General features: G+C 40.5%; 2 protein-coding genes across 3 annotated transcripts; one reads left to right on the top strand and one right to left on the bottom strand.

Annotated features, from left to right (window-relative positions):
- Positions 1-2109: 2109 nt before the first annotated feature.
- wdr44 (WD repeat domain 44) lies at positions 2110-11399 on the top strand. Of its 2 annotated transcripts, none has more exons than XM_017431988.3 (20): positions 2110-2654; positions 3491-3524; positions 4913-4987; positions 5128-5740; positions 5877-6016; positions 6154-6249; positions 7365-7501; positions 7701-7784; positions 7892-8004; positions 8286-8437; positions 8527-8665; positions 8754-8818; positions 8933-9049; positions 9136-9258; positions 9361-9552; positions 9667-9768; positions 9855-9970; positions 10094-10221; positions 10297-10431; positions 10509-11399. In XM_017431988.3, the coding sequence occupies exons 1-20, from the start codon at positions 2578-2580 to the stop codon at positions 10595-10597; spliced, it is 2727 nt and encodes a 908-aa protein (XP_017287477.1). In that variant the 5' UTR covers positions 2110-2577; the 3' UTR covers positions 10598-11399. The 2 variants fall into 2 exon arrangements, with proteins under 2 accessions (XP_017287477.1, XP_037834942.1); XM_037979014.1 differs by having other exon boundaries at positions 2111-2318.
- Positions 11078-21261, bottom strand: zgc:163098 (uncharacterized protein LOC100037380 homolog). The gene is made up of 24 exons (XM_017432008.3): positions 21103-21261; positions 19120-19204; positions 18807-18918; positions 18198-18307; positions 17903-17970; positions 17712-17806; positions 17556-17620; positions 17312-17477; positions 16995-17194; positions 16377-16420; positions 15316-15420; positions 15159-15225; positions 14868-15025; positions 14613-14775; positions 14447-14526; positions 14272-14359; positions 14060-14188; positions 13784-13943; positions 13523-13603; positions 13380-13443; positions 13126-13276; positions 12913-13023; positions 11935-12101; positions 11078-11849 (listed from the first exon to the last, which is right to left on the bottom strand). Exons 2-24 carry the CDS (start codon positions 19195-19197, stop codon positions 11729-11731), a joined length of 2583 nt encoding a protein of 860 aa, XP_017287497.1. The 5' UTR covers positions 19198-19204; positions 21103-21261; the 3' UTR covers positions 11078-11728.
- Between the last annotated feature and the right edge of the window lie 1536 nt (positions 21262-22797).

Here is a 22797-nt window from a genome sequence, read left to right as displayed (position 1 = left end):
TGCCATTGAGAGTACACTTTAGCTGGTTGGGTGGAGAAGAGCCAGTTAATTCTCCTGGCTTCATTCTCTCTTGTGTATCATATATATATATATATATATATATATATATATATAGATGTACAGGCAATAAAGGAAGAAAATTAGTTCATAATTGTGTCTGTCTTATGAGGTCAAAAATAATCATTATGACAAATAAGTAAATTAGATTTTTGTGGTTTGCATATGTGGCCCATGAAAGCAGAAGTAAAACCAACTGAAAGAGAAATAAATGGTGATACGATCAGGTTGTATCTGACTGTTCCTGTTTAAAAATGGGAGTGACATTTTGTACAGAAGGGGCAAATACCAATGAAGAATTGTCCTAATTGATTACTGAATCAGAATAAGAAAAGTCTGCGTACCTGAAGCATCTATGAGTGTTTATCTGAGATTTATCTAAGAAACCAGCAGCACTTCCGAATCCACTGGCTTCAAACCATAAAAACACTTTTCTTTTTGTATTTTTTTGTTTGTGGAGAGCAGATTTTCAAATAATGCATTCTTTTAGTGCTTAACTTTAGCTCTGATTTATTAAAAGTGTTGCTTCACGACACAAATGCAATTAGGCTTACAAGATGAATGAAGCAAAAAGTAGGCATCAGTTAAAAATGTAATTCATGTCGATTATTTCAAATATTTTATTTTTCTTATTTTCTTTAACTTTATTTTATCATGAAGCACTTTTTTGACTTTTTGAAGCTGTGAAACACGATGTTCACATAAGCTTTAAACCTTGTCTATTTCCAGTTGTTAGGGTCAAATTACCAGTCTAAATACAAGGTATTTAAAGTTTCATCACTTGGGTATAACACACACAAAAGTGTTAAGTGATCACAATAATCAAGACCTAAAAGTTTGAGATTTTAAATTTTTTGCAAGTTATGGTTTACTTCATAAATGTTTACCTTGCCAAAGAACTTTATGTGTGACTGAATACACAGAACATGCAGATGCTCATTTATCAGCCTGTTTATTAGCTGCTTTTCTCCTTTTAAACTGTTTTCAGCGGTTTTATTTACTATCAATTTTTACAAAACAAAAATTTGAGTTTTGTAATTTTCCACGTGTAAAGAAATCCATTTATTACTTAAGTATAAACAGATCAATCAAGAGGTAAAACAACATTTTTCAGCAGCTTGTGCTGTTTTTTCAGTAAAAAATAAGTAAGACGTGATAATTTGATTCTTTAAGATTCCCAACAAGACATTTTTTTTCACCTTTAAACAATACTTTAAAATAGTTTTGTATAAAATGACACAATCATGAAGGCCTTAAATCTATTTTGTTGTTTAAAACATTGCCTTAGCACTTTAAGAGAACCTTTTGAGTATTTCAATGCCAATATTTTGGAGTCCAGCAAGTGATAGGAGTCAAAATTAAAATAAAGGTCAGGGAAATCTGTCCCCTCAGTTTAATAAATTTTATGCACAAATATTAAATCCATTTGCTTATAGTTTAGGAAACTGTGCACGTCAATTTGTAAATATTTTTTTTTTATGAAAGTATGCACGTGGATTTGCTAATGAACATCATTATGTAGAAAAAAACAATGTTGGGTGAATTCTCACTCTCTAAACAATGCCTTACACCCCAAATAAATCAAAACAAGTCATAATCCAAGCTGAACAGCTACTTAGAAACATCTGAAAAGTAACTTAAAGATGAAAAGGTTCTCCAATTTTGTACAAATGTACATGTTTCCAACTAAACTGATGAATGACAGTAACAGGAGACAACAACACAAATGTTTTGTGATTTTGATGACGCTAGTCAATACTAATGAGTCAGTGTTTTTGAATTTCACATCAAGTGTTGTGTTGACTTTTGTTTCCTTGTTTAGAACTGTCACTCAGCTCTTAAAACACAACTCAACACTTTTATCTCTTAGAATTTTGCTTTTATTCCGACCTGCCAGACTCCATACTCCTCTCTCCAACCCATTGTTTTTTTTTTCCCCCCGACCTTTCTTGTGCTTTTCTCTATGAATCCAGTAGGGGGCAGCAACGCGCTAAAGCCACATTCAACTGTCACTTCAAGACCGTAGAAGAAGAAAGCAGCTGTGCCCCGCCTCCTGACCCACCCGTTTACAGTCTATGGACTCAGTTCGTTAACAGTATTTTTTTTCCTCCTGTTACTGGTTTGTTTATGACGCGGTTCATTGGCTCCGTTAGCTTTACCGCTGATCAGGAAGTTAGGGATACTGAAGGACGCTTGTTTTCCTGTCTAACTCACGGTCGACACCGTGCTGAGCCAGCCGGATTTACCGGAGGTGGAAGACGGTTAGTTAGCGTTAAGAACCGCAGATTGCATTCGTTAGCCTGGGCAGTGGCTAGCATATTGTAAACGTAATGACGTGACGTTGAACAAGAAAGTCGTTGTTTCACGACGCATGGGCTAAAATTACACGGTTAATTTTGACAAGGTATCGTAAAGCGAGACCAGTGCATATGTAAAAAGAAAAGGACACTTGAAAGAATCGCTGGTGAGGCTTTGACACAGCTAACTAACTTGGACTAGCTGCTGAGCTAATCTGTTAGCATGGCTTCAGATACCAGTGACACCGAGGAGTTCTATGATGCTCCAGAGGACGTTAATTTTACCCCGTCTCCAAAAGTGTAAGGATACACGTTTTAATACCTACAAATGCTTCTGTGCATGTTTTTATCTTGTGTCTGTCACATGCTTTTATTGCGAGCAGTTAATGTTGCAGCCCAGCTGTTTCACAGTCATTCATTCGGGTTCAATAAAAAACATAGATGATGTTTTAATTTGTGCTTAAAGAGTTCAGCAGCTGTTTAATGCCAAAACAGGGAGAGTCTGAGGCCATCACTTGAGTCACATGATGTTATTTCAGAGCAGGTTAAGGTTTATGAACAGGTGCCATTGCAGGTTTTCTTCTTTATAGTCAAAACAGCGTTTGCTTTCAGCATTAAAAATATATATATTAGTTTGCTGTTGTTGGGGATGTTTGATGTCAACATAAAGCAGGGAAATCTTTCAGTTAACAAATGTTCATATAGGAAACAATCCAAGACAATGTTTGGTGTGTGAAAACCACATGCTTACACACTCTATATAAAAAGACAGACATGTTTTCTCACCAACTGACATTAAATCAGACTAAACCTTTCCTTTAAGTAATGGTTATGTGTCTTTTTATACACTGTATATAATATATATAGCTTTGGAAAACCCATATTTGCACCACTCTGTTGATGCCACAAAATATGGTCTTCAGGGTATTGATCATGCTCGTAACTTGACCTTTATTGCATCATATTTACCAAACAACAGACAGCATGACTCTGAGCAAACGGCCATGTTCAGAAACTTTCTTTTACTGGCCATTTGTGTGGCAAAATAGTTGTTTTCTTTGTGTGGAAGCAAACTCCATTGCACATAGTTTTAATGCTGGGTTTATTGACTTTATGACTGTAACTCTGTTTTTCAGGTCACCTATGAAGTTTGTCATTCCTTCACCTCAGGTTTGTTTATCTAAACTCAAACATAGTTGACAAAAGGTGTCACACGCAGTTGTGGTTGAAAAAGGAGTTCATGGGATCATCATCAGCTGGGCCTTAAATTTTAAGTAAATACAACCTCAAGTAAACAGCACAACACAGATAAAGCTTAATAAACCAAACAAAGCCAAAATGCTGAAGCAGCGTGTGGCGAAATTGAGTAAACTCTCACTGCTTCCATATGAGTTAGGAGGGTAAGTTACAGCCAAGTGCTGCTAATCAAATGCTCCGTATTACCTGGTTGTCAACAAGAGTGAGCATCTCTTTAAAAGCATAAACGCTCTGGAGCATTTGAGTTTGTGCTGAAAACACAGTCATAATCCTTAGAGAATCAAGTTTTGCGCCGCATAAATCTGGGAAGAACAGGGCCCCTTTCCAAACAATTTAAAGTCCTTTAAAAAAAAAAAGTGGGGAAGATTATTTGCAAGTGGGGAAAAACATCCAAAATGTGTTTCTTCTTTTCCCCGGGAGTCCACGTCTCAGCAAGTTCATTTTGAGGTCAGCCTGTTTAGGAAAAGTACAAGCAAACGAAAACCACGAGTAACATTTCAGACTCTGCTGGGTGCAGTCGGGACTTCGGGTCTCAAAGTTTACGACGGAAAAAGACCAAACAAGTTTAGCTTGTTTGAAAAGGTTTCTAGGTGAAAGCCTCTCCTCCGTGTGAGAACAGCACGACGTGGCTCAGCTCTGCAAAGTCGCACCTTAACGAACCACGAGACTTTTAGACAAGACTTAACCCGATTCAACCAAAGTAATGCACAGAGTCAATCAGCTGTGCAGCTTGATGGATCTGGGCTGATGATTTGCGCTCGTTTTGCAGCCACAGAACCTGGGCACTTTGCAGAAACGCCTTTGTTCACCAAAGTATTGTAGAGTGCAACAAAAAGGAAGAATCAAGGTGTTGCTGTGGTACAAAGTTCAGACCTCAGTCTATTTAAAATGCTTAGGGCAGCTATCCGTAAACAAATGTTTAGCAAACCTCAATAAACTGAAGCAAAGTTGTGAAGAAGAATGAGCCTAAAATCCTCTATAATGGTGTGACAGACAGATATTGTCATCCAGAAGACGAATACTTCAAGTTGTTACTTGTTATAGTGGTTCTACAAGCTACTTATTCATAGTGTCTTTAACTCTGTTTCTGGTTGTTGTCATATAAATTGTGTTTTTGTTCATTTGAGGTTGTTTTACTTAATTTGAGACTTGATAATATTTTTTAAAAATATATTATTTCTTAAGATTTAAAACCATAGAATTTAAACAGGGTGTACTTAATATAAGTTTATGTTGTTTTGTGTGAGTGCTTGAATAATTGTTCATTTGTTTCTTATGCAATTTTATTTTTGCTTAAACAGATATTGCAAAGTTCAGACACTGTGCAGGACGTGAGCTGTGCCGCATCTGAGAGTCAGCAAGATGATTCTCTGCAGGTATGCGTTTGTAACGTCATGGGGCGTTGGGGAGACAAATTAAAATATGGAATTTTAAACATACCTCTAGCAGAGTTGAGCTGGACAAGTGAACGAGCAAACGAAATATAAACAAACTCTTTATTTTCTCTTGTTGGTAGATCATTGACAGCATCATTGAGGAGAGCCAAAAGGGGATTGTTGAGGACGTTGGTGAGGTGGCTCAGTTGTTAGATGAGCTGCACGTGGATGTCAGGGCAGAGGCAAAGGAAGAGCAGAATGCTGAGGAAGTTCCTGTGGAGCGACCGGTCCCAGCTGACGGGCCTGAACTCGTCGAGGGGCAGGAACAAGAGAAAAGCGTAGCAACCAACGGAGCCTGCTCTTTACCTGATCCTGAACCCTCGGAACTTCCGGGACCCTCGGTTGCGTCGCAAGAACGTGTGCAGCCTCCGGATATCACCAGCACCATAGGACAGAGTCAGCCGGATGAAGCTGCTGTCGCAGCTGCAGAAGGCGAAAAGGAGCAGAGACCTGCAGACATCTTGGACCAGGTTCCCTTGACAGACAGGCCGGCTGATTCGGACTCCCAGGGGCCCATGAAACCCCCACGGCAATTTACAGTAGAACCAGACATTGTAGCCAGCACAAAGAAGCCTCCTCCCTCTCGCCCACCTCCTCCTGTTGGGGGTCCTCCACCAAGACCGCCTCCACCAGCTAAGAACAGCCTTTCCTCCAAGAAATCCCAGGAGACTCTGAGGCCAAGTGGACTAGAAGGTGAGACGATATATCGTGAAAGAAAAAGTGAAAATTTAATTTGCTACACTCTGGTTTTTAAAATCAAGGAGCACACAGGGGGAAAACGCCCGTCCAGTTTTCAGTAAAAGTCTGGTTTTCTTGTATGATTGTGCAGTGAGCTCAGTCAGCTGTGATTCTCTGGATCCCTCGGGCCTGGTGTCGCCGTGCAGCACAGTGAGGAGTTTAACAAAAGAGCTTCAGCATTCCTTGGATCTGGCCAGCGCCACCAGTGGGGACAAGGTGGTGACAGCGCAGGTCAGTGAAGCTGAGGACCTGACTGCTGTCCTTCAGGAACCCAATAATGAGCAGTGACATGGCTTTTCTATTGCATCGTTGTTTTCTGTTTTATATTTAGATATAAATATATATATTATATATTTCTGTTTTCATAGGAAAATGAGGATGAGCAGGCTTCATCTCAGAGTGGAGGACAAACTCCTGGCCCTCAGCGTCCACGTTCCAACTCTGGTAGAGAACTAACAGATGAAGTAAGTTTGTTTTTATTTTTATCTTTGTTAGAATTTATGGGCAGCCCGACGGCTTAGTGGTCAGCACTGTTGCCTCACAGCAAGAAGGTCCGGGGTTCAAACCTGACCTGGGGTCTTTCTGTGTGGAATTTGCATGTTCTCCTCGTGTTTGCCTGGGTTTCCTCCGACAGTCTGAAAAAATACGCATGTTAGGCTGCCTTCAGGCCCAGGCCTCCCTTGAAAAGGAGATATGAGATCCCAGTGGGATTTGCCCTGGTTAAATAAAGGTTAATATGTAAATTTATTCTTAGTTAATTTATTTTTTACATCTTAATCCAGCTTTACTTTATCACTCACATCATTGATTACCTAAAAAAAAAAAATATTACTATAACCACAAGGAAGGGTTCGTTTAGAAATTCCTTTCAGCTGATTTTAAAAATGTGAAGAAATGGCTCCATGTTGATGCCGAGAGTGTTGTAGCAGCCACAAACAGGAGCAGCGGTCAAAGGAGATGCCACTGCTTGCTGCTGCTGCTGCCTCAGTTTGAGTGATTCCCCCCTGAGTCGATGTGAGTCATGGTTAAAAATAATGGATGAACAACAAAGCCACTGTGGGTTTTAGTTACTTGATCTTGTTTAAGTGTTATAATCTGTCTGGTAAACTGCACCAACAGTGTGTCCGACATTTTGCTCACATTTCATGTTTCCAAATCTGTCTACGCCGGTCAGGAACAGAGATGGTGGCGTAACTTTGCACCAGCTGGGTCTTTTTTTTTTTCTTCTCTCCACACTTCTGGGATGTGAAATAAATTAAAAAACATTATAATAAATAAATTCCTCTGAAATCTGTGCCCATTTAGACACGTAGCAGCTGAATACAAATACAGCTGCTCCCAACTAACCCAAACAGATGACATCAAATTACCCACAATGCCACTTTCTTTTTTAGTGCAGGTTCCATAATACTACATTTGTGTTTTAATGCAAGTACATGAAAACGCTTTTATTTGGAACGATTTCAACAGGTTGTAAGGTTAGTATTTGAATCGACAGCGTTCGCCGCAGCCGTCATACGTGTTAATTTACCCAGTCTGCTGCGCTGCAGAATCATACTTCCGTGTGACCTTTGAACAGGAAATACTGGCCAGTGTGATGATCAAGAACTTAGACACGGGCGAAGAGATTCCTTTGATTCAGGCAGAGGAGAAACTTCCTGCCGGGATCAACCCTCTCACTCTGCACATCATGAGGAGGACCAAGGAGTACATTACGTAAGCTGAAACAACTCATGTTACTGTTTAAACTACTCCACAGTTACATTAGAATATACTAATAGTGATGTAAAATCTTTATTTAGGTTTTAAGGAGAAGCTAGTGTTTTGGAGGACTGTGTTCTGTTACCGCGGAGACACATAAAGCACGACAAAGATGTATTTATAGGTTTGTTTTGTTTTGTGTTTTTGCACTCAGGAATGATGCGGCACAGTCAGATGACGATGACAAGCCCCAGGCTGCACTGTCGGACACAGATGGGGGAAAACTGAAGCAGAAAACGTAACGTCGCTCAAATTGGCTTCTTCTCTCCTCCTCTCGCCACATGATCTAATTTCGAACGTAAGAATTTGTTCTCTCTTTTTTTTTTTTTTCTTTCTCTCAACCAGAACCCAGCTGAAAAAGTTCCTGGGCAAGTCTGTGAAGAAGGCCAAGCATCTGGCTGAGGAGTACGGAGAGAAGGCGGTCAATAAAGTGAAAAGTGTGCGGGATGAAGTCAAGAGTATGCGTTTTATTTTATTTTTTTCCATAAAGAACAAATGTAATCACATGATAGTTAGTTTTTGTTGTTTACTAACAGTTCAGGTTGTTTTCATTTTCTTAGCGTCCATTTGTAATGTTTACACTAGTAAATTATTTAATAAGCTTAAAAGCCTGCAAATACATATGTTGCTTCTTTAGGTCCTCATTTAATTATTTTAAAGGGCTCATAAATACGAAACGTTATCTTTGCTGCCGCAGAGATTTTTTTCAGCTTCGCTTTTCGTGTGCATTGCTCTGAAGTGTTCCACACAGATCAGGACGATCCGTCGTCGAGTGATGACGAGGGCATGCCTTACACCAGACCCGTCAAATTCAAGGCGGCTCACAGCTTCAAAGGCCCATTTGACTTCGATCAGATCAAGGTTGTGCAGGACCTGAGCGGAGAGCACATGGTAGGACAGTTGTTATCCTGTGTTACCGATTTGCATATTAATGAGTGGATTTCAAATTCTTCGTCTTTTTTTTTTAATTATTATTATAGGGGGCTGTTTGGACAATGAAGTTCTCTCACTGTGGGAGGCTGCTGGCGACTGCAGGCCAAGACAACATCGTTCGCATCTGGGTCCTGAAGACGGCCTTTGATTACTTCAATAACATGCGAATAAAGTACAACACCGAAGGTCTGCTCCCCTGTAACTCCGATTTCGAGTTTCTGCAACACAGCAGCTGTTTTTGGAGTGTCATTCTTTGTTTTTTTGCCCCATCCAGGTCGAGTTTCACCTTCTCCTTCTCAGGAAAGTCTATGCTCCTCTAAATCTGATACGGATCCTGGGGTGAGTGGGGAAAAAACACCTGTTGTTGTCCAGAATTAAAAACAGCCACTACTTTTTGCTGTTATTGTTAGTGATATTGCTGACTTCTGAACCTTACTTCCTTTTGTATTTTAGACGAGTTGTATACCAGAGGACCCGGACACAGAAGACAGAAATGCTCCTTTCCGTCAAGTCCCCTTCTGCAAGTACAAGGGCCACACAGCCGACCTGTTGGACCTGTCCTGGTCGAAGGTGGTCGTTTCACTCCCCACTTCGCACATCGTAGCTCCCGCTTCTTGTTCCGTTCGTCTCACCTGTCCCATGTTTTGTCTCCGTAGAACTTTTTCCTGCTCTCTTCCTCCATGGATAAAACGGTCAGGTTATGGCACATATCCAGGAGAGAGTGTCTCTGCTGCTTTCAGCACATCGATTTTGTCACAGCCATCGCTTTTCACCCCAGAGTAAGTCGGGTCACCTTGGGTTCGTCTCAGCACAAAACGTACATCTATTAATATCGTCGTCCTGTCTATGAACAGAAACGCTATCTTTTCTGTCTGTCCTAGGATGATAGATACTTTTTAAGCGGCTCTCTGGATGGGAAACTACGACTTTGGAACATTCCAGACAAGAAGGTGGCTCTGTGGAATGAGGTGGACGGTCAAACTCGACTCATCACCGCAGCCAACTTCTGCCAAAACGGGAAGTACGCAGTTATCGGCACTTATGACGGCCGATGCATCTTTTATGACACTGAGGTATTTTGTTGCTGCTTTTTATTCTCCTAATTAATCATACCCTTATCGCCTCAGTCATAGCTTTATTCGTATAAATTAAATGTATACTGTATATCTTTTCCCCTCGTGTGTTAGCGTCTGAAATACCACACTCAAATCCATGTGAGGTCCACCAGAGGCAGGAACAAAGTTGGACGCAAAATTACTGGAATAGAACCTCTGCCTGGTGAAAATAAGGTAAGAACTTCCCCTCCCACTGCCGTCACGTGAACAAAATGTTTTATATTCCTATAACAAGGCTTGGTAAATGTCTGAACCCGTAGATTTTGGTGACCTCTAACGATTCTCGCATTCGCCTTTACGACCTGAGGGACTTGTCTCTGTCCATGAAGTACAAAGGTTATGTCAACAGCAGCAGCCAGATTAAAGCGAGCTTCAGGTGAGGAAGGCTTCCCATCACAGCACATTTTTAAGCTTCTTGGTCGTAAACTAGCGCTTTTACTGTGAGAGCTGTCCACGTTATTTACATCATTTTGATCAAGACTAATTTGTCTCCTTACAGCCATGACTACTCCTTCATTGTCAGCGGCTCAGAGGATAAATATGTCTACATCTGGAGCACTTACCATGATCTTAGCAAATTCACATCTGTACGACGAGACCGCAATGACTTCTGGGAAGGAATCAAAGGTATCTGGACTCTTCTGAGTGACAAACAGCAGCTGAACTCCGTTAGTTACTGAAGCTTCTGTGTTTGTCTTCCAGCACACAACGCGGTGGTCACCTCAGCCATCTTCGCGCCTCATCCGGGTCTTATCGTTCCACAAGAAACGGGAGCAGAGAAACCAGAAGCGGATCGCAAGAGCCTGGATTCCACAGACTCCGAAACAATACCGTCAGGTGTGTAATCCTTTTATTTTATTTTTTTTCGTTCATAGACTCGTATGAAATGAAATGACTGTTCGCCGTCTTCGCAGGAGCTCTAAAAACCGACCACACGGAGGTTCTTCTCTCTGCCGACTTCACCGGAGCCATCAAAGTTTTCATCAATGTAAAAAAGTACTGAGCACTTCAGGGGTTTTCTGTTCTTCACGCGCAGGCCTGCCTGTCAGAGATTAGTCCTAAAGATGGAGGACAGCCTCTCAGGGGTCATAATGGTTAGAACTCTGAGACAAAAAAATAAATAAACGTAGAAGGGAAAACATGGGCGGAATAGACTGTACAAAAACGAGCGGGGTGAGAGCCCTTGTGATATTTCTATTTTTTAATCTTTCATACCAGGCAAATGTGAAGGGTTTTGCAATTAGAGATGCTAAATGAGGTGTTGTAGCAGAAGCTAATTTTGTTCAGATGTGTAAATTTAAAGCTGTAAGGCCAAGACTTATTAAACAGTAGCTAAAAATCGCTATTTGCTACTGGATGAGCACCTTCCTGATTTCTTTCTCACTTTTCAGAAACAAATGTTCTTAAAACAAAGCACTGTCTGTCGTCAGGTTCTGTTGTTGTTTTATGGTTTGTGACCTGTTGTCTTGATGTCAATGTGAACTAAAACTAATTCCATTTATTAACACAAAACATTTAGATTTTTTTTTTTAAACCCAGCTTCTAAAGCTTTCCCCGAACATATCAAACATTTCTCTATATCTACGAAACAGGCGGTCTTTATGCAGTTACTAATGACTAGGGCTGGGCATCTGTTTTGTTTTTTTCCCCCCCTCAGAAACCAATACTGGCTCTTAGTACTTTTCATAAATGTCTGTTCAACTAAAGCACATTTCATGATAGGACTGTAAATCTACTGTGTAATATTGCAAACCTTCTGCTTTTGTAAACAAATGTACTTTCCTCAATAAAAATCTTCACAAATGCTGGTTTAGTTTTTTTTTTCTTTATCATGTAATTATGTCTTTCACAGAAATTCATCACCAGGAATTTTAGTGTCAGATGTTTGCAGCAACATATCGGTTTAAAAAAACAAAACAAAAAACAAATATATTTTTATATGTATATATATATATATATATATGTATATATATATACAAATAGTTACAGTGTTCAAACTTCACAATAGAAAAGGGTGCTGAATGCTGCACAGGTTGAGACCAAGACAACAAACACGTTTGGCTGCAGAGGTGCACCGTGTACCTCGAGGACACCAGAGCAGCCCAGCGATGCGTTTCAAAGCTCCGGACTTGAGTCAGTGTTTGCTCCTTTTTGCCTTCTTGTGGGAGCGATGCGGTGACCGTGGTATGGATTTGTCAGCCTTCTGCTCTGGAGACGGTGATCTGGAGCGTTTGGACCTTTTCGGAGACTTTGTTCTGTTCAATTCAGCCAGACAGAAATGGATTTTAAGAACAACACACAAATCGAAAGCTACATGCTACTTTGTTCTGGAGCGCTTGCCTCAGAGGAGAGATGCTTCTTGATTTCCGGAGCCGGTCGCTGGGATCGCTGCTCCGTCTCCTGTCGTTGTCGTCTTTTCTTTTGCTCCTTTCTTTTTTCCGCCTGTCGTCTTTCTGCCTGTCTTTGGATTTTGAGCTCTCGTTCTTTTCTTCGTCTTTTTCAAACTCCTACAACAGATTACGGAAACTCATTTCACTAAAGTCACAGACATAACCTACAATTTCTCCACAAAGGAAACTAATTCATCAACATCCACACAGTCCAACTCAGACTCTCTCCAAGCTATTAAGAGCTTTTCACACACTGACTCGCACTCAGAACTAACACTTTTCGATGTCATTTGTCAAAGTACAGAGGTGGAGTGGAGAGTTTGACCTGCTCCACTGCTGACGTGCCTCTGAGGCTGCAATGTAAAAGTTCACAGAACTGAGTTAAGGTGGCTGAAGTGAGTGGCAGCATACTCAAAGGATGCTATTGTCACCCTGCTGATTACGTGATGCCAACAAGCTAGGATCCTGTGTAAGCATGCTCCGACGCAGTGCTCAGATGCTTCGGTTTGTCTGTTTTTTTAAACCAAAGGGGAAAAGTGGTAGCTTCACAAAAAATGTTTTTCAATTCGTTAATCTGGAATAGATGAAAACATGTAATGGCTAATAGTAAAACATTACATCCTACCTGTTTGACAGTATACTAACATTAGAAAAAAAGGGCTGTAAATACAATTTTCTGCCTTGTAGATGGCACACTTCTGACTAAATTTGAGGATTTCTAATTTAGTGTGGCTCTGAATCGGTATCACACTGTATTGCTGAATTCTGACCCATTTAAAACAGCTTTTTATGGTTTTAAACTCAAACTTTTCCTTTGTTTCTAATTAAAGCACCTTTGCCCCTTGCAGTAGAATAAATATAATGCATTATGTCTTAAAATCAGAGGTCCAGCTGTAAAATAAAAGCTGCACCGATACAAACTCCTCACCTTCTGTAGCAGTTTGTTTCTGTAGTGCTCCACTTGCTGCTGTATGCTCATCCCAGACTTTCTCTGCCTTTTGCCAGATTCCAGCTCATCTTGGTACTTCATAACCTTTACCTGAGTCAGACACATTCGAAAGTTAGAGTCCTTTAAATGAAATTACTGCGCGCTGATCCACAGGAGGGCAGCTGCCGTATTTCTGTTTCAGCGAACCCTTACCTCCAGTTCTCTCAGCCGTTTCCTTTTACCCTCCGACATTTGAAAACTTCTAAGCGAGCTCTGGAAAACTGCACTGTCGTAGTTTGGCACGTTTGAGGAATCGGTGCTGCTGTCGCTCTCTGAGCCCTCGTCTTCATCCTGCGAGTTGCAGCTGTAGCCAGGAAAGAAAGACGAGAGATGGAGGCTGTTGCATTAAAAGACCACACACTTCTTTTTTCAAATGCAGATGATGAAGCCCATCGGTTAGGCCTTACCTGACATTCACTTTTTCTTCATCACCTTGATCGCCCACCGTGTCCCACTTAGACTCAGTTTTGGCTGAGATGAAAAAGAACAACAGTGAGAAAAACTCTAGGGAAGCAGGCTGACGACAAATGACCATTTTGACGCGTCGTACCTTGAGAAAATGTCCCGGTATCACTGGTTTTCTCCCATTTAGACAAAGGCACTCCAGAGAGAGGAAGACTGCTCTCTTCCACTGCAGAAACAAAAAAAAAAAGACAGACCTGGGTCAGCACCAAGACAGGCACGCAGCTAAGTCCTCAACTCAGAGAGTGACACCGTCCGCTTCATTCTGCTTTTATGGAGCTCACAGAGCAAACACTGCCGCTCAGATTTCAAGAATGTCCCCCCATTGCACTAAAGAAGGTGGACTCACAGGGTACTCCATCAATGTCATCTATGTCGTCAACAGGAACGCCATCCAGGGGGTCCCAGCCCATGGGGCAGCCGTCTATGTCATCCACAGATTTGTCTAAAGGCAACCCATCTATAAGTGAGCTGTCCACTGGAGCACTGCCGAGCTCACAGGAAGCTTCCTACAAGAACAAGTGGACACACGTTCAATTATTTTGTCCAAGTGCGTTTTATCAGCATCCCCAGCTGTTAAAATGGGACTATCGAGCGGCAGCGGTGTCCGCAGACATAAGCTCACCTCTGTCTTTTCCGTCGTCTCCTCGCTTGCTTTGGCGAAGCCCAGAAAAATATTTTGAAGGCGGATTAGATAAGAGTCTGGATATATGGCCCAGTCTTCCCATGCTCTAAAACAACTCATGACCTTTTGCTGTGGGGGACGAGAGGCAAGATTGTTTTTCCATTTCCAGTTTTGGGTAAACGTCCTTGTAAATGTGAGACGAAATGAATTACCTTAAACTGTTCAGCCTGCAGCCGGGCTTGGATGTTTTTGTGAGCTACATTAAGACATTCAAATATCTGCGGTAACTTTCTTTCAAAACTGAAAGGACAAAAAATATATATATATTTTAGGACAAAAACAGAAACCGAAATTGTCTGAATGTGAACAAAAAGAAAAGTCTCTCACAATTTACGATAATACGATGCACCGGCTACTTTGGCACTCGAATTGTGCAAGATGTCGGACACGAGGTACAATCTAGAAACCTGTGAGAACAATGACAAAATAGGTTAGCTGCAATTTCAATTATGGCTAAACGTGTTCACGCTGAACAATCAATAACCAAACTCGCCTTCTTCTGAAGAGACGTCTGAAGCGATGACAGAGAGTCGGCGATGTGCCCCACGACTTCTTCAGCGGCGTCTGCTCGGTCGAGGCAGAACATCATGGCACTGGCAATGTTGTCTTTGCTTGGAGTCAGCTCCTCTAGAAGACCCTCCAGTTTCTTTCTGTGCCTGAGAGAGGTTTGCGGATTGATAACAGCCGGTGAAAAAAAACAAATAAAGTTACAAACGAAGCGGTCACTGTATCGGCTGGGCAGACTTACTCAGCTCTGAGCTGCCCCTTCTTCACCTCCTCCTCACAGAGAGTCTTGTCCTCTGCCTCGGTCTTCTCAAAGTAGTTGTTTGGAATGGGGGGCCTCCATATCGAGCCCCCTCGAAACATACGGAAGTATGTGGTCCTCCATTTGGTGGGGGTCTCTCCCTGTGGGACAGGTGAAGACCATGCACATTGAAGTAATTTCATCTGCATGAACGAGTCTTTTCTGCTAAAATAGGGCTTAAAAAAGGTAAAGGCTGCAGCTTTTTCTAAACAAGGCTTCGCAGCGTAAACATACCTGAAGGATAGAGAACAGTTTCCAGCGATAGTACACGTGATCTTGGCTTTTATTGTCAAAAAGGAACCTGAGAAGATGGAAAATGAATAAATTCAGTGTGCGCTTATTCTCTGGCTAACCCTAAAACCAACACGTGGCCAAGAAAGGGGACACCTACTTGTAATCTGGATTGTTGATCTCTTTGCTCATTATTATGGCTTCAAACATGGGTCCTTCACGCACCACAAACTCTATCATCCTGTGAATAAGGACTAACAGATTCCTGTGGGAGGAGAAGGCTTCCTTACTCTCAGTGAATACTCATCTCTGTGTCAGTTACAAATTAAGATCAACAGTGCCCTATTTTCTGAACTACTGACCCACACAGATTGTTTGCTGACTGTGTCAAAGCACTTGCAACTTAAAAAAAAAAAAAGTGATTACATTCAGATGCCAGAGAATGTAGCAGCCCAGTGGGGAATACTGCAAACTTTCTGCCCCTTACGTCAAACATACGTTCACATTAAAATAAATCACAGTATCCATTCAGGAACACAAGCCTATTAATCCCCCAATCCAACATTTAGAATTACTGAACTAAAAGGACCAAACTTTCAGACAGATTGTTTGATTTTAGCCCAGCTGGACTTTAAATTAAACTGATGTAGCTGCAGCAGGACATCGTTTTAGATCACTGAAATGATTACAAATGATCTTACTGGAAAAAAACAAAAAAACAAAACTCAATTTAGCACATTTTTAGTCAGCATAAGGGTGGCAGTTCCATGGGGAGGACACTTCCTGTGGATTGGGGCTCCTCGCTTCTCTGAGCCTTAATGAATCTAATGCAGACTGCTGATCTGACTTGGGTTAATATAGAAATCTGTCTGCCTTCTAGCTGTATCAGTCTGTAGTGTCTCGGCCACTCCATGGGAAACCCAGCACTCAAAACTCAGTGGCTTTGACAGTCATTCACAAAAACCATACACTTGTGACAATAACACGCCTGGATATTATGCAGGAAATAAACTCAATACTAGAAAAGGTATTGTAAAATCACGTTGCAACACCCGAAAGATGTTGATCTGTCTACCTTGTGTACATGTCAAGGGCATTAATAGCTCCTAAACCTGGTTCTCAAGGACTACGCATGGACACAAGATCAGTGCACGTCAGCCTCTGTCCTATGACACTTGTGTTAAGACAGCTGGTCAGTCGTAGGAGGAAGAGTGTGTGTACCTTTGTGTTGGGATAACCACTTTGACTACGGCTTCGGACAGAGTCTGTTTGTGAAGTCAAATCAAATAGTGGAAGTTATTAAAACGTGAGTACTTGTACAGATGAAACACTGCAGGATAAATACAGCAGAGAAAACAACGGTCGCAATCGTAATCATTCGGGAACGGGGAAGGGTGACAGAACTCCAGTAAAAAAAAACAAAAAAAAACTAACCAACAAACACACATCTACACAAGCTGAGCTACTTTATCATTTAAGAGGCTATTAATGATTTTTATCCAAATACACAGCATTTTTCTTAATACTTGCTCAATCCCAAAACCCTGCATCCTGAGCAGGCATGCATCGTTAAATTAACATTATTCAATCTATTTGCAAAAACTGCTGTTAAATTTTGTCTTATAGAACAAAAAAAAAAGATTTTGGATTAGATATTTGCTAAACTTTGAAACAACTGTATCTCAACATAAATGCCAAATTTTCAGGCTATGTTGTTTTTTTCCTAAAGGTAGCAGAACAGAAACAATTGATATTTCTAGTTCTTTTCACACGTCCTAGTACTTCAGAATCAGCCACTAATCACAGTTTGAAACCCATTATTAGGAGACGTGACTTTACCTTGTCGAGATCTGCTTTGGACCTGGACATGGGCTTTGTGAAATCGTTGCGCAAGCGATTCCTTGGCTGCGCGTTGAAGGGCAGACCGGATGGGGGTGGAGGCGCCACTCTCAGCCCGACTGGAGCGTACAGGGGCTGAGGTGGGATGCGTGCCGGTTTGCCCCATCCCAGTTTCATTTCGAGGCCCATGATCACTTTACCTGTAACACCGAACACATTTCTGAAGTTCCTCTCAAAACGGAACTCAAACATGGAGTTAAAGCAGAGGTCTAACAGCCATTCGGTTCGTTTCAAACATTTCCAAAAGTTCACTTTACCATCGAGGGCAGCCATGGCTCTCTCGGCATCTTTTCGCGTCATGAAAGCTACAAAGGCTCGGTTTGAAGTCGCTCTGCTGCGCTCCTCTATTCGGGGCCACATGATCTTCACGCTGGCCAGGGGGCCGTATTTGCTAAACTCTCTGCAGAGCAACTCTTCGTTCATCTGGGAAAATCAAAAAATTAAACGTGAGAAAGGCCTCTTACCATGAAGAGCCAATTAAAAAGGAGATGGCTCACTTACCTTTGGACTAATGCAGCTGATGTAGAGGTTAGTGGAAACTTGCGCCTTTGGGTTGTCGTACAACACTGTGGGATGAAACGAGACCGAGGTTAGCGTAAATTAGAGCTTAGTAACTGTTCAGTTAATAGTGCATGGATCCTTAAGGTGGACTCCTACTTGACCGTCCCAGCAGAGAGATGTCAAGATCATCGTGTCCTCCTCCAGGATCGGTTTTAATCCTTTTATATCTTTCCTCACGCTCTTCTTGTATTCTGCATTTTTGCCACAAACAGAATGCAAGTTCGTGAGAGCGAATAAAGACATCACACGATCCCACGGAAACGGGACAAACGTGCAAACTAACTTACAGCTTGAGCTCCTCTTTGAAAAGTTCAAGATTGCTCTTCTTCTTCTCCTCTGTCTTTTTTTTAAATGCCTGTTCATCAAGCAGGAAGCAAACACAGCTGTTAAAACCAATGGTAAAGGTTTTACAAACAAACGTGAGAGATCATGCATCCCCTCAATTTTTTTGTAAATACTATGGGTGTAACTGTAGGGACATAACCAAAACTTACAGTAGTCGTACCATTACACCCCTAGAAAATAAATAGTAGCTTTCATATTGCTTCTTGGTTAGGTAAAAATAAAACTGCACAGACTTACAGACTTTTTGCTTTCTGCAGACAATGTTGGTGGGACATTTTGAGACACGGGGACAAACTTTGAGGCAGGTCGGTAGAGCTTATTTTTCTTGACCTCTGCTTCTTCCTCCTCTGCAAAAAGTACATATGGGCACAAAAAACCAAATAGGGTGATTTGATCTGGAAAAGCAGGGCGATACTCTCCTCTCCACAGAATGTACAAACATTATCCCATAGAATTACGTAAACAGGCTGCTTTTCCACAAACACCACAAACCAGCCGGACGAGTTCAAGTCTTTATGACACATTTGCAGTTACGACATAAATGACAGCAATGCCTTCTTATTGCTTTTAATGCAGTAATATCGGATAATATCGAATATCGGAGTTATTAGACTCAAACGTTTTTAGCAAACAATTCAGAAAATATTGGTTCTAAAAGGTTAAGGTGGTGAACTATATCAGTGCTGGATGTTCTGCAGAAAATGTTAAATTATTCACTTCAATCTTACAAAAACAAGCAAATCCTATTTTAATATCCCATGCAAAAAACAGAGGACAAACAAATGGGTTACAATGGACACAGCTAAGCAGCTAAAAGGTCATTTCCATCGAGTCCTCGATGCTCACCTTTAGTTGCATTCACTATTCCCCCTCGCACAAAAGTCTTCACGTTGCTTTGGTCACTGGTCCCAAACGATGCCACAAATTCTTCAAAAACCTCTGCTGCTTTCTCTACTTCCTGGAGTCGCAGAAAACATAAAAAACACAACAGTGTTTTTATTTTAGCCCTACTTTTATGTCACCGTTGATTGAAAAAAACAAATAGTGAGGGGCGTGCATTTTTTTTTTTTTTTTCACGCAAATTTGTAGATGAAAAAGAAAATGCAGGTTTGTAAAACAACAACGAACAAATCGCTGTTCCAACACCAGGAACACGTACCTTATTCTTCAGCTCTTCTTGTTCTTTTTTGCTCAGGGGTTTAATTGGGGTAGATCGTCTTCTCTTTCTTTCTGCCATTCTCAAACTGATAAGAATAAAGACAGATGAATTAAAAAAACAAACATATTTAAATAGCCTTTCTAAAGCTAGCAAAAAGGAAACATAGGTCATTTAAGTTCAGTTACAATTATTTCTTGTTTTTTTTTTGCATTTTTTAACATAGTCTCCAAAATTATATATACCCCAATCTCAGTTCAGATTTAGTATCAACATCTATTTCAAGATCCTTTAGGGAGAAAAACAAAAGATGAGTTCAGCTTCTGGAGCATCGTCGGCTTTTTCAACAAGACTATGATCTCAGAAACATTCAGTCGAACAGGTAGGTCAAGATTTAACGATAAACAAAAACATTTTCAAGCTTCCCGGGCAAACTTCAGACCTCACTTCCTTCACAAAACTGTAGGAAAAACTTAAAACCACAAAGTAAAAGAAAAAAACTTCCAATCTCTACCTTAAATTGATCGTAGATAAAGGTCTGATTAAAATCCCGCTGGAGACACAAACTCTTATTACTGGCTGATAACTAAAATAAAGACCACCTGCCATCCTTCAAGTCAGAGTTTTAACTAAAAACCTCTGGTCAAACCTTTTAAACAAGTGATCTCATGTGATATTGTGATAGCGCTCAAAGAACATGCTGAGGATGACTCTCAGCTACTACCACACCCAAATTAGCTCAGTAAAAGTGACTTGAGTTATACCCATTTTTGAGTTGACTAAAATCAATTTGCTATGACGGGCATCTTAAAGTGTTGACCCCAAAAAGGTAATCCGTTGTCGATGTACAGCCAGAGATTACTTTCTGTGACTTTCGTTAAAATTAATTTTTGTCAGCAAAATTTTGCACAATGTTTAGCGCTCAGCGTATGTGTTGGGGAGGATGCTCAGCTACTAACGTGCCAAGCTTCAACATAAAATGTGTAAGATGTGCTGAGTTATAGCCCTTTCTGAGTCAGTTGGCTGCGGCGGCCATCTTGAACTGGGTTGACTTCAAAAGGTAATCAGTGGTAGACGAACACAGACAAAAAAAATATTATTGCCTTTCGTCTCTGGGCGATTAAAAACTGTGTGGATAATTGCTGAAAAAAGGGTATGAATGGTTCTTATTTAAAAAGCAAAATCACAAGATCAGCAATCAGATTTAAAAGAAAAAGCACAGATAATCAAATTCTGGGTGTGAATATTGTGAGGTCAGGGGATAACAAGGCATTTACTGACAAAGGTTTGTTGCTCTTGGTGACAAGACTGATGGGAGAATCGACATTTGTTTTGTTTTTTTAAATATAATTTCTGTAACTGTAGGCATCTCTTCTTGTGTTAGATCAAGAATGGAGGACATGACCAACAGGACTAAGCGAAACCACACATCTAAGCATGAAGAAACTAAATCTGGTAGTACTAAAATACACACAATGAATCACTACAAACTGCTGAGGTGCATCTACCACCTTGGCTTGTGGGGGGTGGGAACAAGTCTCAAGGGGGTTGCATAACACAAACCATCACATAAATATTGCTACTTTAACTTGATAACACAACCATCACAACGTTAACTTTAATGCACAAGCTGCTCGGGTCCATTTGTTGTCAAAACTGTTGTTTTCACAGGCCTGATCTAACTTAGCTTAGCTAACGTTAGCTCACAATATTACCTAGCCTAGCTAGCTAGCTAACTAGCGTTTACACAAATACTGCTGTAAAGGGTTAACATTTTTTTATTTATTTAATAGCGCAGCTGCTTTGCATGTGTATCGCAGCTATTAACAACTCCTACCTTTATGTATCAAAAAGCAAAAATATTAATGAAATAAATGTATATAATAGCTACTAGCTAACTCGACTGTTCACTCTGCTGCTAACGCCACAACACAACACACCGACTGGACATCGTTCAAACCGCACTGCATGCATATAGTTTCATACCTTGGGAAAAACTGAGTGTCTTATGCTATTGCGGCATTATTTTGGTTACGACGTATGGTTTCTGTCACAAAAAGCCACCAGGACGCGAGAAGATTCCCGACTGGAGCTGCTCAGAGAGCGGACAGGACGCCTGCTCAGCCTGCACGTCATTTAATGAGAAAGTACGCACTCCTCAGGATATATGTGCTCACTATAACAAATGTAGTTTTTATTTTATTTTATTTTAAATGCAACTGCTTTTATTCCCATGTTTGCTCAAATAATTCTCATGGTTGCTGAAATAAAGTCGCCTAACTTTTTCTAAAGTTTCTAAAGCCGTGTAGAAATGTTTTAGGTGTTTAACCACAGCGCTTAATCAGGGGCGGTAATAGGATCTTGAAACATTGGGGGGCTAAGCCCAGGACAGAAATATTAGGATTTTTGGTTGGTGACTGTTGCACGATTTTTTTTTAAGAATTTGAGCATTAGAATAATAAAATATGTCATCAAGTTTAAAAGAAAAATTATAATATATGATACATTTTAATTTACCTGACCAGGGTGCCCCCTGATGGAGATAGGCCCCATTAAAGATAATGGATGGATAATACATTTCGAAGGACTCAAGATGTCTACTTACTTTATATAAAATAACTAATGATGTTCTGTTAAAGTATGGCTAATGGGATATAAATACATGTGATGGTTTGCTACAGACAAATATGTCAGTCAGAGGTGATCATCACTTTTGAGACGTTTCACTCGTCTTTGGAGGACAGATTTGGGAGTATTCCATGCCCTTGCAAGAAAACGCAGATGATTTCTGCTGCCTGACTTCTTTCTTTTCTCTTTCATCTATAGCTCCTTTCATTCTACAATACTTCCACTTAACCCTCTCAGGCTCAAATTAAGTTTTAGTTACAGGAAAAATCAGATATGTTGTTGCAACGCCTGCCTTGAGAGGGTTAATTGTCTCTGTTTTTCTGCTGTCTCTTGCTCTTTCTCCCTTGATCTGTCCCAAACGTCATTCTCTTCTGTGACACACATTAAATCCATGTGAATAAATACACTGAAATAACACTGAAAGCAGAAGCTACACCTGCGTGCATCAATGGTACTTGTGACTTGCACTACAACTGCACTAAACATTATTCTGCTTCTCTGTGAAACAGCATTTGGTTTGGCTTATATTTTAATGTATTCATTCATCAAAAATCACTGTGATTAAATTCTGACCACACAATTTAGATATTTAGCAAATTAGTCTGACAACATCTACTTGCAAAGTGCTTGTAGTATACATCTCTGTAGTTTTGTGTTCAAAAATATGCTCGTTTCCAGCTTTTATTCAGGTTTTATGTGCAAACATTAGTGACATTATTTCATTTTTTTATCCCTTCAATTTTGCCCGGAATTATCTGATGTCCCAATATACCTGAATCCACCCTACCTGCAAATGTAATGTACAAGAGGTTTTTTTGGTCTGATTTAAAAAGCAATGGTTTATAAATTTAGTGTTTTGTATTGTGCAAAAGTTTCAAAACACCTGTATTTTTATACTTCCAATGAGTCATGTTCAATCATGTCCTTTGCCTTTCTAAATCATTTAAATCTCTCAAACATATTGCTCAAAAATTACAGTCTACAGAGAATGTAAACTCGAGACTGATGAAGATATTAATGATTAACTGAATTATTGTGAACCTGATCCAGTTC

This window comes from Kryptolebias marmoratus, linkage group LG13, assembly GCF_001649575.2.
Source record: "Kryptolebias marmoratus isolate JLee-2015 linkage group LG13, ASM164957v2, whole genome shotgun sequence".
NCBI classification, from domain to species: domain Eukaryota; kingdom Metazoa; phylum Chordata; class Actinopteri; order Cyprinodontiformes; family Rivulidae; genus Kryptolebias; species Kryptolebias marmoratus.
The sequence above is the reverse complement of the archived record's forward strand: the minus strand, read 5'-3'. Positions and strand labels throughout refer to the sequence as shown.

Bases quoted from the DNA above. Each gene is read 5' to 3' on its own strand.
- wdr44 (XM_037979014.1), top strand. From the start codon at position 2,185: ATGACGCGGTTCATTGGCTCCGTTAGCTTTACCGCTGATCAGGAAGTT. The intron at 5,741-5,876 runs GTGAGACGATAT...ATGATTGTGCAG, and splicing joins GAGGCCAAGTGGACTAGAAG to TGAGCTCAGTCAGCTGTGAT. The intron at 9,971-10,093 runs GTGAGGAAGGCT...GTCTCCTTACAG, and splicing joins CAGATTAAAGCGAGCTTCAG to CCATGACTACTCCTTCATTG.
- zgc:163098 (XM_017432008.3), bottom strand. From the start codon at position 19,197: ATGGCAGAAAGAAAGAGAAGACGATCTACCCCAATTAAACCCCTGAGC. The intron at 18,919-19,119 runs GTACGTGTTCCT...CTGCGACTCCAG, and splicing joins AAGAAGAGCTGAAGAATAAG to GAAGTAGAGAAAGCAGCAGA. The intron at 15,226-15,315 runs GTAGGTGTCCCC...CCATCTTCTCAG, and splicing joins ATCAACAATCCAGATTACAA to GTTCCTTTTTGACAATAAAA.